This window comes from Chiroxiphia lanceolata, chromosome 6 (assembly GCF_009829145.1).
Source record: "Chiroxiphia lanceolata isolate bChiLan1 chromosome 6, bChiLan1.pri, whole genome shotgun sequence".
Taxonomy (NCBI): domain Eukaryota; kingdom Metazoa; phylum Chordata; class Aves; order Passeriformes; family Pipridae; genus Chiroxiphia; species Chiroxiphia lanceolata.
The window spans coordinates 54911123-54925658 of NC_045642.1; the positions used below are offsets into that span (position 1 = coordinate 54911123).

At 47.7% G+C, this 14536-nt stretch overlaps 1 protein-coding gene across 4 annotated transcripts in view; it reads right to left on the reverse strand.

Moving 5' to 3' along the window:
• Positions 1-1749: 1749 nt before the first annotated feature.
• Positions 1750-14536, reverse strand: part of LOC116788966 (exocyst complex component 3-like protein) — a 41962-nt gene continuing 29175 nt past the window's right edge. For all 4 annotated transcript variants that reach the window (XM_032692240.1, XM_032692241.1, XM_032692239.1 and 1 more), the window contains 7 exons: positions 14298-14390; positions 12818-12950; positions 11727-11837; positions 10102-10257; positions 6973-7094; positions 5255-5440; positions 1750-3334 (listed from right to left, as the gene is read on the reverse strand). In XM_032692240.1, coding sequence (XP_032548131.1) covers positions 5260-5440; positions 6973-7094; positions 10102-10257; positions 11727-11837; positions 12818-12950; positions 14298-14390 — 796 coding nt within the window. In that variant the 3' untranslated portion in view covers positions 1750-3334; positions 5255-5259. The remainder of the gene's footprint in view (positions 3335-5254; positions 5441-6972; positions 7095-10101; positions 10258-11726; positions 11838-12817; positions 12951-14297; positions 14391-14536) is intronic.

Genomic DNA, 14536 nt, shown 5'->3' on the forward strand with positions numbered 1-14536 from the left:
CCCCTTGGGAGGAGGGAGGAAAGGGAATAAAACACAGTTTACTATATAATTTTGCAATTAGCAAGTGGCTTGCCTTCCCTGAGGTCTCATAGTTTTAGGGATTGATTCTCCTCATGCACATTTGATATCCAACAGAGCTCAGCATGTCCCAGAGTATTCATTACCTGTATTTTTCACCGTCAAGCCCTCCATTCCCTGTCACATCCTTGGCAAAGACACTAAGTAAACCACGAAAACGCAGGTGGCACCTCAGCAAATGTCAGGTCTTTCCTCAGACCTTGCAGCATAATTAAGGAGGATCTGTTTTCCACTGTCTTCAGCATCAAGCACTGAAGGTGACCCTTGGAGACAGGAGCTCAAATGACAGGAGTGGCTGGTGAGGCTCTGCTGCACTTCAAAGCAGCCAGACAAACCCTGGCCCCAAGCAGTGTGGGGTACATGGGTGACAAATCATTGCTCATCACACAACCAGCCCAATGCAGAGCCAGAAAGGTGATAGATGGAGCACAGCTCCCAAAAAAGCCAGAACGTTAAACCACCAAGAGCAGTGTGTAAGTCCCTGATGCCCACATCACCAGGGCTGGCACGTCTGGATGATTGGTGAGCATAGCAGTGGCATGACCCTTGTGCCAAGGGGATCCCAGCAAAACCCAAAGGAGTGGGAGGGGAACTTTATGGAGGGAGTCTCTGACTGCTGAGCTCTGAGTGATTCTGTCCTGCTCTCAGAGGTGGAGTCACTGGATGCAGGGCCAAATGGGAGATGTGCAGCACAGCTCCATGGTGGCCCTGGCAGGCTGATGGCAATGGCAGGGCTGCCCCTGCCCACCCCAAGGCCACAAGGTAATCCTGAGTGTGACCCTGCTTCCCAGCCCTCTGCAGAGAGGCACAAATCCCACACAAGCGCTTTAACCCCAGCCTAGGGTGAAGGCTAGAAAGTAGGAGGCTGGATCACTTGGGAAGGTCAGGTCACACAACACAGTGGGTTAAAATCCCCCCAAACAAGGAAAATCCCTCATCCTCCTTCCCCACAGCCTTTCCTCCCCTCCCTGATCACCTCAGACAGTCCTAGGGAGTGACCCAGCGTCCCCTTATCACAGCTTCCCCTCCTGGGGATCCACTAGGAGACTCCCCACACACCATCTGCTCCCCTCAGGCGACTTGCAGGTGGCAGAGGACATCCTTCCCACACCATCTGCCTCCACACCAGGCCACCTCTCACTGCCCATGCCCCACCCCAGCCAACTCTCTGAGCCCTCTGGCTCTGGAAAACTTCACATATGCCATCAGCACTAAGCCTCATGGACAAACTCAGGACTTCATTTGGTCTTTCCATGACTGGATGCTACACACAATGTGCATAAACTTGCTGCTACAAAGCCTCATTGAAAGGGGTGTTTCTCCACACACAGCAGTGGGGAGCCCTGCATCCCTCACAGCTCCCAGCTGCTGCTTCCAAGTGGAATATACCCTCGTCTGCCTGTGGATGTCAAATGGCAGAGACATACATAGACATTGACACGTACGTGGTCAGAGCCATCCACATGCTGTAGCATTATTTTTAGCCCAGTGGTGACTGAAATGTCAGAGGGGCTTTTATTTTTATTTATTTCCTCTGGAAGGCTTGTTGCTTGAAATTCCCATTGGCAGAGGCTGACCCTGACCCTGCTGTCACAACAGGGTCTGTCATGCAGGTCTGTCATCCCTTCCCACCCTTGAAAAAATGTGCAATTCGTCAGGAGGGGAGGGGACAGGTGCCCACTCAGCCCCACAGCCCAGCTGTGCCCACCTGTCCAGGCTGCAGCTGCCTCAACTCCCCCAGCCTTCCCACATCCCAGGAAAAGTCTCACTGAAGCTGCAATGCACAGCTCTGAAATGTGAGGGACACCAGGACTGAACTTTGGAGCAGCCGTGCAGTCAGGAAGGGCAGTCAGGCCATAGGATGCTCTCACTGCCCTTTAGTGACGTGAGGGACGCAGTGTAATGATGCCAAGGTCTCATGGGGCCCTGAAAGCACACAGAGGACTCCCTGGAGACGGAGCAGCTTGTTCCTTCCTGCTGCACTGCCACGCTCAGCACTGCACCAGGTGCAAAGCTAGTGACAATTACAAACCTACCTGACTCCTGAAGAGCTCACAGGACCCCATCTGCACTCAGGGCTCTGGGCAGAGAAGCTGCCCCTGAGCTGGGACAGCTGTGCCCCTGGGATGGTGGCACAGCACAGCAGAACGTGGCAGAACCCACCAGGTTCTGCCCAGGGTCTCAGGGCATGACACATCTGCTGCCTCACACATTGACAGGTTATGCACAAATTTTCCCCTTTACTTGTTAGGGAAGCAGATTCAAGTGAAAATTGCAGCTCAGAAAAGCACTGGCACATATGAGGCAGAGTTCTTTTGCTTGTTTATGCTGTCGGAGAGGAGCACTAATGGCCTGTTTTCACACAATAGCAAAGGAGGGCCTTGAACCACATCCAGCTTGGAGGTTATGACCAGTCCATAGATAACTGGGAAGAAAAGTCAGTGTTTTCCTGTCAGAAGTGCCTATTTACATCTGAAAACTAGCAGAGACCTTGCCCGGAGGCTCGGACAAACAGCTCCTTTCACTGCCTGCTTCCCATGAGGCTTTCCCCTCCCTCTCCAAGAGGAAATTTCCAGTAACCGAGGGATAAAAATGAATGCAAGACTATGCTCCAGAGCCAGCTGTAAAACTCATATGGGAAGCACTCCCCATCCCACAGCCCACCATGGCAGGCTACCCCTGAAGTGGGTCACAGCCTTTGTGAGTGAGGGAAGAGGCAGTTCTGTCTGCACCCCTCCTGGTGTGGGTCAGGCTTTGGGGGGGTGGATCAAGGTGCCCAGACCAGCAGGCACCCCCAGCACGATGGGCTAGGCAGGATTCCCTAAGAGGATCCTGGGTCCCTCAGGAGGTTGCAATGCTAGGACAACGTGTGGTGCAGCAGTCCCTGGTTTCACGTGAGATTGCAGGAAACAAGGGATAGAAACAGAGAGAAATTTGGTAAGGGTGAACCTTCCTCCTTCACACATGCCACCATGCCACATCCCGGGAATAACCACTAGGACTCAGCTAAGTGGCAATCTCTAGGAAAGTTTGGAGGAATGTCTTTCTGCCATGTCCCATCCATCTCCCTCCTGGATTTTGCATAGAAGATTAGGATTTCAGCCACGGGGTTTTCCTGCAAAATGCAGGAATTGTGCCTTCCATAGCTGACAGGCTTCTCCATATATCCAGCTGCATGGGTCCCTGATGCTTTCAAGGAGCTGTGATTGCAGGTGCTGCCACATGGGAGCAAGGCTTCACATTTCTCATAGCAGGCCTGAGGGAAGGCAAGAAAAAATCTGGGTAATAAAATAACACTTGTGAGAACACGTGCAAGAGTCAAACAGTTGAAACATCCCTCCTATGCACTGACTCTTGCATGAAGATGTATTGACATTCACCTGCTGAAACTCCCAGTTCCCGGACTACACAATCCATGGGTCCATAGTCATAGGCAGCATCCCTGCTGCCTGCCCTATCTAGACAAATCTTCTCACTCCTCTTCAGGAAGGACATTTCATGTAAACACGAAACAACCAAACCTAGCACTGTTTCCAAGTCCTCCCACTTCCATATACAGAGGGGACAAATGTGTTCCTGATGAGGAGAAAGCAGTTGATTCCCAAAGTACCTACAGGTCACACCCCAGAGCATGGCAGCAAAATCCCAGGGCTGCAATGGAAGAAAGAAGGTGGCACATCCCATAATTTCACCACTTCTAGTACCCCGAGCTCAGGTGAGCTGACCAACCTGTGCTACACATGTGCTTTCACTGCAGTGCAGACTCAGCCTGATCTGCTGGGATGTGGGAGCCTATTTGCCCAGGGGACTTCACAAAATAGGAGATTAAGTGACTCACATTGTTTTAAAAACATGTTCCTGGATATCTTTAATGAAGCAAAGGTGACACCATGGGTAATTTCTTTAAAGGAGGGTATAAAAATGGGTGGTTGATAGCCAGTTCATTATATCAGAATCAGTTTTCATTAAGAAGGGGAAGCTTGTGTGCTTATTAATTGTTTCTCTAATTGCTTTCTCTCCCTGCTGCCAGGACAGCCTGCTGTCTGCCTGTGCCTGGAGGCCCCAGGTCAGAGCCCTGCATAACTCATCCCTGATCTGCTAACATGGGTAACTATAAATAAACGGTGACACCTGAGAGCGCAGGAGGTGGAAAGGGACTGTGCTTCTCAACCTGAGATACTCAGACTAGTCAGCTTATCCAACAGAAGGTGACTGGTGACAATCTGTAGATATTAAAGGAGAGGGACTATTTCTGATAGCAAAGGGATCTGACCTGGCCAAGATAAAATAAAATTCTCTGGCTCTGAGCTGGATAAATTTGGACTAAAAAGAAGTTGCTGATTATTTAAAGTGAAGAAAATATCTGCATGTTCTCCACTAACAAGTATTTTAAAACCATGAGGAACTGCTCAGCTTCAAGATCTGCTTCAACTTACCCCCAAAAAAAAAAAAGCGCAGCTTGTGACTACGAAGGAGTCCCTTGGGAGACTGAAAGGCAATTGCAGGTGCTCCAAATGAGCATTGGCAACTCACGCCAGGAGATTTAACACCTCACAGTGACAGTCATCCCTCTGATTTAACTCTCCTCCCTTCTGCCACCAGCTGCTGCTGCCAGCATGGAGGAGGCACACTTCCCTCTGGTTTTCACAGCATGGCACAGTCACTTAAACAGGGCCAAGTCTGGTTCAATTAATGCAGCTGTCATGGAGGGGGCAGTGCTGGGGCTCCCATATCCCTCCCCTCGGCACCAGGGAAGCAGGAGGACCACTGAGAAGAAGATCCCTTGGTGTACCCTACCAGGAGGCAGGAGCACTTGCCTCGGAGACCCTGTCCATGCAGAGGGTAAGAGTTGGGAGGGAGAGGATGCTGCGGAGAGACCTTGCTGCAGGAACACACAGACAGGAGTGAAAGATGGGGAGGAAGAGCTCTGTCTTCTCCTCTGTCCCTTCTGTAACTTGAATCACACATCTAAGCATTCAGCACCCTGCACTGAACATGATCCTCCATGATGTGGAAGTCTAAAGGTGGAGAAAGGGAAGTAGAGCCAGTGTATAGAGCAATGAGGACCTTGGGGTGGTGATGTTACAGCCATCATTGCTCCACTTCCCTGTAAGCAGGAATGCCTGCACCTGTACAGGTATTCATGTTACACATAAGCACACACACACACACGTACCTTTGCTAACAGCAGAGGCAGCCACAGAGCCCATATTTTCTAGGTTTTACTTCTATATCTGCAAAAAGTAAGTTTGCTTCTGTTTCTGATTCCCTGCAATTATCTTCAAATGCCTTCAAGAGAGCAGTTCTGTCTTCTCGGCTGAGTGAGTCTTTGAGGTCCAGCACCGCGCTCAGATGTTCCTTCCTTTCCAAAAGGGTAAGAGGGCAGGTCAGCAAATGAGTGAAGGAAAAAAACCTTGCTTCCTATTACTCAGTTTTACTGGACGAGACCAAAGACTGGAACCTGCTGAGCTGCTTTCTGACACCTGCTGGCTACCTAAGAAGGAGGAGGCTGTATCACAAGGGTTGTGTGGGACGTGGCTGAGCTCATGGATCCCAAGTCCAGGGCACACAGCATCCCTGTGAAGTTGTGGAAACCTTCAACTCAGGTTATTCCGAGAAAAATACTTATATCTATCATAATAGGTTTCAGATAACTCTGCATTTGACCATTTGGAAGCAAAAAACCTCTTTTCTCCCCTCACTAATTCTTGTTCATCTGGAAGGTTATAGGATTTTTGCTCTACAGAGCATTGCTTCACTGAACAGCACCATATTAGATATAAGGTAAATGTATCCAAGCCAAACAGTTTTAAACACACAGAAATCTGTTGTAGTCAAGAACAGTGCATCCACTCACACCAGGATGACCTCCTCTGAGACCTGGGTCTTCTGAGTACTTCCTATGCCCATTTCCTATACTATATATATATTATTTATGTATGTATGTATATATGTATGTATATACATAGTAAGAGAGTAAGAATCACTATGCTGTATCAAATAAGCAGCTTTTTAGCTCAATAGCATCTTCAAAAGTAGTAAATGTTTAGGCAAAGAATACAGAAACCAGATGAAGCATAACAAGATCTCTCTTTGTCTTTTTTCTTTTCTTTGCTTCTGGCAGTCCACAATTCAGAGACTTCCCTTGCTGGGGGTTATATCATGGCTGTCATGTTGAATAGGCACTGAAATAATTATCTACCACAAATTGTCTGCTCCCCATTTGAAACTATACACACTTTTGGCTTTCACAGCATCCCATGACAGAGAGCTCTTCACTGCAGTCATGTTAGGTTGGAAAAACACAATCACTTGCACAGCACATCAGAACAAAAGATAGATGTAATAAACCACAGACCCTGGAACAAATGCAGTTAGCTAAGACCTCACCTTCCTAGTAAAAGTTGTGTTTCATTTCTGTTAACAGCTTCCTGTAAGAAATGGAAGTGTATATTCTTGTTGAATGCACCTGGAATTTTGTGGAAACAGTTATACAGGGATTGGTAAAGTATTGAAGCCAAAAGCCAAGTGCTTGGAAGTTATGAAATGCCTGAATTAAGAATATTTTTGAAACCTACACTTGACACATATTTGCCTGTAAATTCTCCATTCAGGTAGCATTTTCTAACAGCATTTCTGCTTTGTTTGCTGCCATTTCATCCATCATTCACCTTTACAGAAGTACATCTCAGCTCCAACAGTTCATATCTGGCAAAGTTATAAACTGTGTTAATCAGCACCTGCAAAGAGGCAGCACCGAGTACACTCAAAGGTGACCATTGTGCCTGGCCCAGCACACTGCAAGAAGTTATCACAGGACTAATACTGCTGTAGGTCTTCTGGTGTCAACTAATCATGTCAAAGTGCAGCAGACAGACAAACAAAAGACATTACCTGAGCTCAGGAAATTCTTTGAGAATGGGCAGAAGAGCTATTTCCATCCCCTCCGCGTCGGAAGCTTGAATAAGTTCTAAAATTGCTTTTATGGGATCCTTGAGGGGACCAGCTGCAGGACCCTGAGGAGAGAAGCAAAGGTGTGTTCAGGGCAAGGGAAACAGCACAGAGTGTTAAGAGCTGGACTCATATCAGACTGGGTATCTCTCTGTGTGAGTTAGGAATTTTGCTGGACTGTCTATGCATGTACAGAAATCTGGTTTGCCCCCAGGGTAGGAGAAGAGAAACTGGGGAGCAGTCATGGACTGCTTTCAGGCAACTACCTTCAGCAGTGCAGAATCCCCTCCTGCATTTACTTTGGCGAAGGAAATGTACCTCATTTTTCCCTAAATTGCCTGTCCTTCAAGACCATTTCACCCTTTGGGGAGCGTTTTGCTTCCAGAGGTAAGCACAGCTCTCTGCTTGGCCTACGTGAAAACAAGCTCTGTTGGCCAAACATGCTGGCATTTCTGCTGCCCCAAAGCAAGCCCAGGGATGGAAAAGAGACTTTAGAGAGAGGATGAGGGAACACAGATCCTCTAACAGAAAAAAGGGGAAGCAGGGCTGAAGAGTGTAAATAATATGACATGGTTGGTGGGTGCTGCATATGATCAGCTCCCTCTAATCTGGAGCACACAGGAGAAAAAAAAGCCTCATCAAAAAACACACAGCATTTTCAGCAAAGCTGGAGAAGCAGAATGCAGATGAACTGCCAAGAGAGAGCTTCAGGTCTCGCTCACATTTTTCGTCAGTGCCATAATACAGTTAAATTGCTTCCCTGAATTATTGATGCCACCACGTCAACAGAGACTCTGTGACAAAGCAAACCTGGAGAACGGGATGCCAAACTGGGGCAGGAGAAGCCCAGGTTCCCCTGATCTCCACGGGGCACTGGGAAGAGCAGGTCACATTCTCCATGCGGCACCTCCGCACTGAACATAAATTAAAAATAAGAGTAATATTTGAAGACAGCCTTCCCCCTCTTCCTCTGCACTGCAGACGCACAGCATGCCTAGCTCGGCTCAGTGCACAAGCTGTACTCAGCTCCTGGGGCACCAGTACTGTACAGCTTCATACTTGGCAAGCTTACTATTACAAAATGCTAATTAATTTGAAGGCGTCAGATTTGGTTAAGCACTATACAGACAAGCAAGGTCAGAGGTAAACAGCCTGCAGTCTAAAAGGAAAAAAAAGAGGTGTCTTGTCAGCAGTGTTTAAGTGCCTTTGACATGTACTGGTCTTAGGAGAGAAGGAAGGTATTTCCTAATGTGTTTTGAGGATGGAGGGGAAGGAAGAGCCTGAAGAGAGGTGATAGCAGGGCAGAGAGCAGGTGCAGCCTGTGCAGCAACTGCACAATAAATTCAGTCTGCAGTAGAGTACATATTTTGCATGCATAACTGTGTGCTTCATTCGACTGAGGATCAGGCTATCCCCTGCAAATCGCTCATGCATTTCATTCCCAAGGTTTTTGGTGCTCCCACCTCAAGTAAGAAAGTGCACAGACTGGGGACACAGGGCTAACTAGATGTAGACTTTTTTCACCCAAGCTAAATGTAGGGTCTTAATAGACAATTAGATTTCCTGTATTTCCTCTGCACTATAAAACCAGCTTTCTGTGCATATTGCAGCCAAAGCTAGTGCTGAGCAGAGCATTACTGGTAAACTTCAGAGTTAAGATTAGAGAACCCTCCTGATATTCCCCATGGCTTGATTGCTCAAAGCACTGACTCATTTGTGATTGATCACTACAGGAGAGGTGGGTCTTCAGCTAAAAGCACTGGCAGCTTCCAGCTTTCCACCATGAAACTGGTGCATTAATTGTAATAGCTCGGAGAGGTTTTTAGAGAAGCCTACAGACGATCATTTTGATTTCATTTTATTCGTTGGACAAAGTAAGAATTGCTGACAAATTACTTGCAGGGGACTCATCTGTGAGAAAATAGATTTTCAGTCCCTAGCACTTAAATTGACAAGTTGTGAGAATTAGTCAGAATTTGTGAAATTATTAAAACCAGTATAGCCAAGGGGGCTTATGAGCTCTGTCACATCTGAGTCCTGTTACCAGACTGACTTTGCAACCAGTACCACTGTGCTGCTCAGCCCAGCCTCTTACAAAGCACTGCGCCTGGGCACTCTCAGCCTGCACTTGCTAATGAGCCATGCCAGGGACATTGCACAGCAGTGATTCTCCAACTGGAGCAGCTGCAGGAGGGGATGCTGCTGCCATTGCAGTCCTTGCCCTTGGGTAATCAAGGGACCCATGTGACAGCCTGGTGGCATCCGCAGATGCCGTGTGTGGCACTGCCAATTACACCAGGTTATGAATTGAGCAAAGAGGCTTTTTTAAGCTTCCGAAGTTTTTTCTGCAAATCAGACCTAGCGCTTTGCCACAGGTTTACTTCAGAGGCGTGGCTCTGCTTTTACACCTAATCTATTCCTTCTGCAATGCACCTTTACCTTTTAGTGCTGTGAGGTGTTAACCCTGCAGGAAGACTCGTTCCTCCCCGCAGCTGTCACCAACCACAACAACATCAGCACGCTTTTGCCCGTGGGGAAACGCTGCAGCAGAGGGAAATGGCTCACACAGCCATCATCCCAGATCTGAGGGGCTGGGAAGGGCCTGCGGGGCAGGAGGAGGCTGGATGGATAACAATGCACACCCTGTGTCCGGGGAGGAGCAGCCATGAAGGGCGATCCACGGAGCAGGTGAAGATGTGGAGCAGTCAGTTTGGTTCACCCCTCAAGAGGCTTAAGGAAAGTGCTGCCCCTCCATGCCACGTATCCAAGGCTTGCTGGGGGGAGCTGACAGCTTTGGAGCTGTCTCACCAGCTCAGAGGAGCACGCCTCATGTTTTATGTCAGTGGTAGGAGTGTGAAACTTGCCTCCTCCAGTCACACATTTCAAAACCATGAACTAACAGCTTCTGGCAGATCAGAAGTGCCGTCAGCACATCTGACTGTCATTTCTGTGAAGCTGGATACCCCTGCAGTAAAAACTCTTAAGTTTCTTTGTTGCTTTCAGAGTCTTTTCTTCTGCTGGTACCATTCTTGATGACAAGAGAGCAAAACTGTAACCATATCAAAGACTTACTAAGCACTCTTTAAAGATGGCTTGCATCATCCTATGATCTTCTTCTATCTTGTTGACAACCCTCCTCCTCTGCACAGAAGATGGTTTCCTGGGAGTGGTCAGGAGAGCCTGCACATATTCTGTAATAACAATGGCATTGACAGCCTGGACGAGGGCCTGTTCCAGAGCAAAGACACCCAGATTAACTTCCCTGGACTAAGCAAGGACCAGACCATACCTACAGGACTCTGAGCAGTGCAGACAGTGGTATAGTGTCCATGCAGATGGCTTTCCCATTTCTTTACTTAAGTATCCCTTTAAAATGCTTGGTCTGACACATGGGGTAGCTCCAAGCTGCATGGGGATGATATAAACACTGATGATAAGTGTGGAGGCATCCAAGCAAAAGCAGTGGAACCAGTTACCTCAGCCAGAGGTCACTCACGCTCCAGAGCTGCAGGGATACTTGGCATGGCTAACAAACACATCACCTGGCAAGAGCTTGGAATACAGACAAAGCCAAATCCAGTCTCCCTGGAGTATCTACACTGGACACAGGGCCATACCCTTGGTACACAGCTGTGGCTGAGCATAGAGAAGTCACTTGGGTATCTCCCTCTGAGTCACCCTGAGAACTCCAGTGTGGAGGAACTCCAGTGGGCTGAGGAGCTACAGTGTGGAGCCCCTGAAAGGGCTGAAGAGCATTTCTAAGGGGAGAGGGGCTACTGCACAGAAGCCACACTTCATTAGCAATTGAAATGAGGGCAGTTTTAGACTGCAGTCCAAAGGTACAGGAAATCCCCAGCTCTGTCCAGAACAGACAAAGCAAGAGACAGAGAACTCTGGCACAGTGTTTTGCCACCAAGCTGCTGCTTGCCCCAGCACTAATGTGACATAATGTCCAGTGACAGGCTCTGAACAACAGCAGAATAGCTCCTATTTTTTTATCTTCTATTACCTTTTGCCACATTGCAAAATGCTAACTAAAATCACTGTCAAAGAGACTGCAGACCTGAGAGCCCTCTGCTTTAGAGGGACATATGTGGCACAGGTAGCAGCAGCAAATCCAGTCTGAATACAAAAGGGGGTTCCCTAGGTACCAAACTCATTGCTGAAGAGACTCAAAAGGTGTTGTAAGATTCTAACAAACTATTTAGGTTACTGTAAAGGTGAAAAATCTTGGGCTCTTTGTGAGGTTTTTCTTTGCCAACCCTCTGTATCCTTTAGGAATCTGGACATTTCACTCCTCTGTGTCCTCCCTCCATCAAAGGGACAAATATTCCTTACAAATAAGGTTGAAGCACATTAGAAGCTGAGAATTGCCAGTATAATGGTATTGTGGCAATGGTAGGATCAGAGATGGCCTAATGCTCCCCCTTTGTATTTAGGAGGTACATTCAGTTTCCACATTTCTTCACTTGCCGGTTTCTCTGCTGTGATAACAGAAAGATCTCAGATGTCACTATCCAACTCTGTTGGATAGAGGAACTGGACTGAGACCACTAGATAATTAAAAGCCCTTCTGACAACAGACAAAACTGCAGTTTGGGTTAATGTTCAAATACTGCACCGTCCAGAGGTTCAAGGACTAGTTTTAGTGATTTCCTAAGTAACATCCCTTTCTCACTTTCTTACTTATTTCTTACCTCATACATATCTGTTTTTTTCTTCCCAAAGGCCAAAAAGCTTTGCTTTAAGGATTCAAGAATGTGGCCAAAACCACTGTCACACTTTTTGAAGTGATCCTTCAGTGTTCCCTGAGGAAAAGGCACAAACAGAGTCAAAGGGTGCACATGTAGAGGCACCACACAGTCAGCAGACACAGATTATTGTGCGTTTGCTCTTTTTGCTCTCGGAAACAGACTCCTCCACAAGCTGCAGCATCCTGTGCCTTTACTTCAAAGAAAAGCAAAACATAAAAGAAAGACGCAATTCAAACTCAGGAAGGATGTACGAAGTTCTTAAGCCCAAACCTGGAAGACCGAAAACCTGAGCCCTAGCTCTCCTGTTTCTTCCCAGGGTTGTCCAGGCTCCCTGTCAGAACCACCCCCAGTTCCCATCTCAGTGTGTGGGTCCGTGGGACAAGCTGGCAATGAGCTCTGGCGACCAAAACTGCACAGTGTAGCCAGGGTTTCTTTTGCCATTTTCCTATTGCTGCCTCCAGCCTACTCGAGGGACCTTGTGTGATGAGCCTGAAGATGCTCAGGGGAGTTTCACAGGGAAACGCACAACACCACACACTGAGGAGCCTGCAATTGTGTGTTACCTAGACACAGAGCCCAGGACTGGAAGGGTGTCTGGGCTAATGGGCTGATACTGGCAAGTGTGAAGGGAGGGGAACTTATCTCAAGGGAGGGACACATTTCTGGTCAGTCTTTTCTGCCTCTTGACTACTCAGCACAGCCTTGGGCTCTGTGAGTTATCACTGCCCTGAGAAGATGCCTAGCTGCTAGGGATGAGCAGGTACTCGGTGAAATTCAGCCCTTGGGGTCTGGATTCCTAGAGGCACCATGGGGTGCCTACTTGGAGCACAACAGCAACACTACAAACAATGGAACCGGGATCCCAAAACTGGAAAAGTGAAGCTGTCCGTACACAGATTCTGACAAAGCAGAGAAGCACTTAGGACTGGAAGACCAAACTATGGTTTCACCCTTTCCAAAGCAGGACATGACACTGAAGTGCATATCTGCCCTACAGTCTGAAAATAGTCGGTGTTAAAACAGGTCTCCCCTACCTTGACTTTAGAAGTGACTGTCTGCAGAAAATGCTCTGTAATGTCATCTTCCATCCTGTCTAGAAATCCATTTACCTTAAGATCCTGGCCAGTGCTGGCACTGCAAATGTATGTTAGCTTAAGCCAGACAGTCCTGTTAAAAAAAAATATGAAAAGTATAGATCAGATCAAATCAGGCTATTCTCTCAGACCAAGACTCTTCCTACTGTAACCAACATGACTACCTGGGTAAGTGAATGGACATGTGCTCAGGTTCAGGGCTAGCTCAGTGACCCACATTTGTGCATCCATCTTTTGGATGGCTCTCATTAAGACACTGCAACAAGGACAGGAAAGCTCAATGCACACAAATGCCACTTGTACTCATCACTAGTGAGATCAGATCAGTAAAAAATTCTAGTATTTTCAAAAATGAGTAGGCATGAAGTGGCCTTGACAAACAGAGGCTGAATGAGCATTCTGTGTACTTCAGACAACCTACTAATACAAGACAATTATCTCCCATCATAACAGTCTTCAAATCAGCAAATCCTGGTTAAAATTATCACCAGCTTGAAACCAGACATTTTACAATCTGGAAAAGTTCAGTGTACAACTTCATTCTCAGGATCACTGTGAAGAATTACATAAAAGAGACTCATAAGTATGCAGTCTGGGATCCAGCACCAGCAACATGCAAATAAAACAAACAAAACAGCTACCGAGGCTCAATACAAGGCTCTGATGTCAAGTAATCACAGTGCATATGCTGGATTTTGGCATTTTGCTGACTCCAGAGATCCCCAGATAACTTTGCACTGGAAGAAGTGAAGCAACTTTGTTTTCTCCGTTGCTGCAAGTGCTTCTGAAATTAGCTCATAGGTGCAAACAGCCTCCTCCACCCTTCTGTGCTTTATTGCTTCCCTCCTTCCTAGCAACCCCAGGGAGAGCCTGGCATGGTCCATGGGGCTTCATTCAGCAGAGCACAGAAGCTTGTGCTTACCAAGTGCACTGGCACACACATCTCAGCACAATCTTTTTGAGGTTTTCGTGCTGAAAAATGATCAGGCCAGTGAAAGGAACCGCAGCACAACACAGGAGTAACCAGGATACTGTCTCCACATGTGACAGCACTGCTGCCAGCCTCCTGCTCAGTGCCATGGGCACCAGGAAGGTGGAGATGGCAGATCACCAGCTACAGCCCCTGCACCTGCAGGACCTGGGAGCTGGCAAGCAGTAGCAGCACAGTGCTGCCAGTGCAGCAGTCGTGGCCCTCTGGCCAAGGTCACAGCCCCCATCTGAGCCTCCCTCTCTCTGGGGCAGCCAGGGCAGCTCTGACAGGGTCTTGCTGGCAACAGGTGGTTCTCTCCATGCTTCAGGGTTGGTGTGCACAGGGTTGAATGCCCAGATCCAGCTGGAGGCAAGGTTGGCCTCAGAGCAGATTCAGGAGGAGATCAGACAGCAGAAAACTCATTTCACTCCCCAGACTCCGGTTTCTAACCTGAGAAGGCAGCAGTTCTCTAGGATTCGTAAGCTGCTGCAGATTGGTGGGCAGCCATCAAGCTGGAGAAAGCTTCTTACTTCATCTTCATAGCTAAATTAAAACAGGAAGACATATCTTAAATCTGGCATGCTCCATAATGCATCTGACAGCAGCAGCCTGTCAGCAAACCAGAGAAATACTCTGTGATTGTTTGTCTTTTCAATGTACAGTTTCACTCTGCAAGGTGGGATCTACAG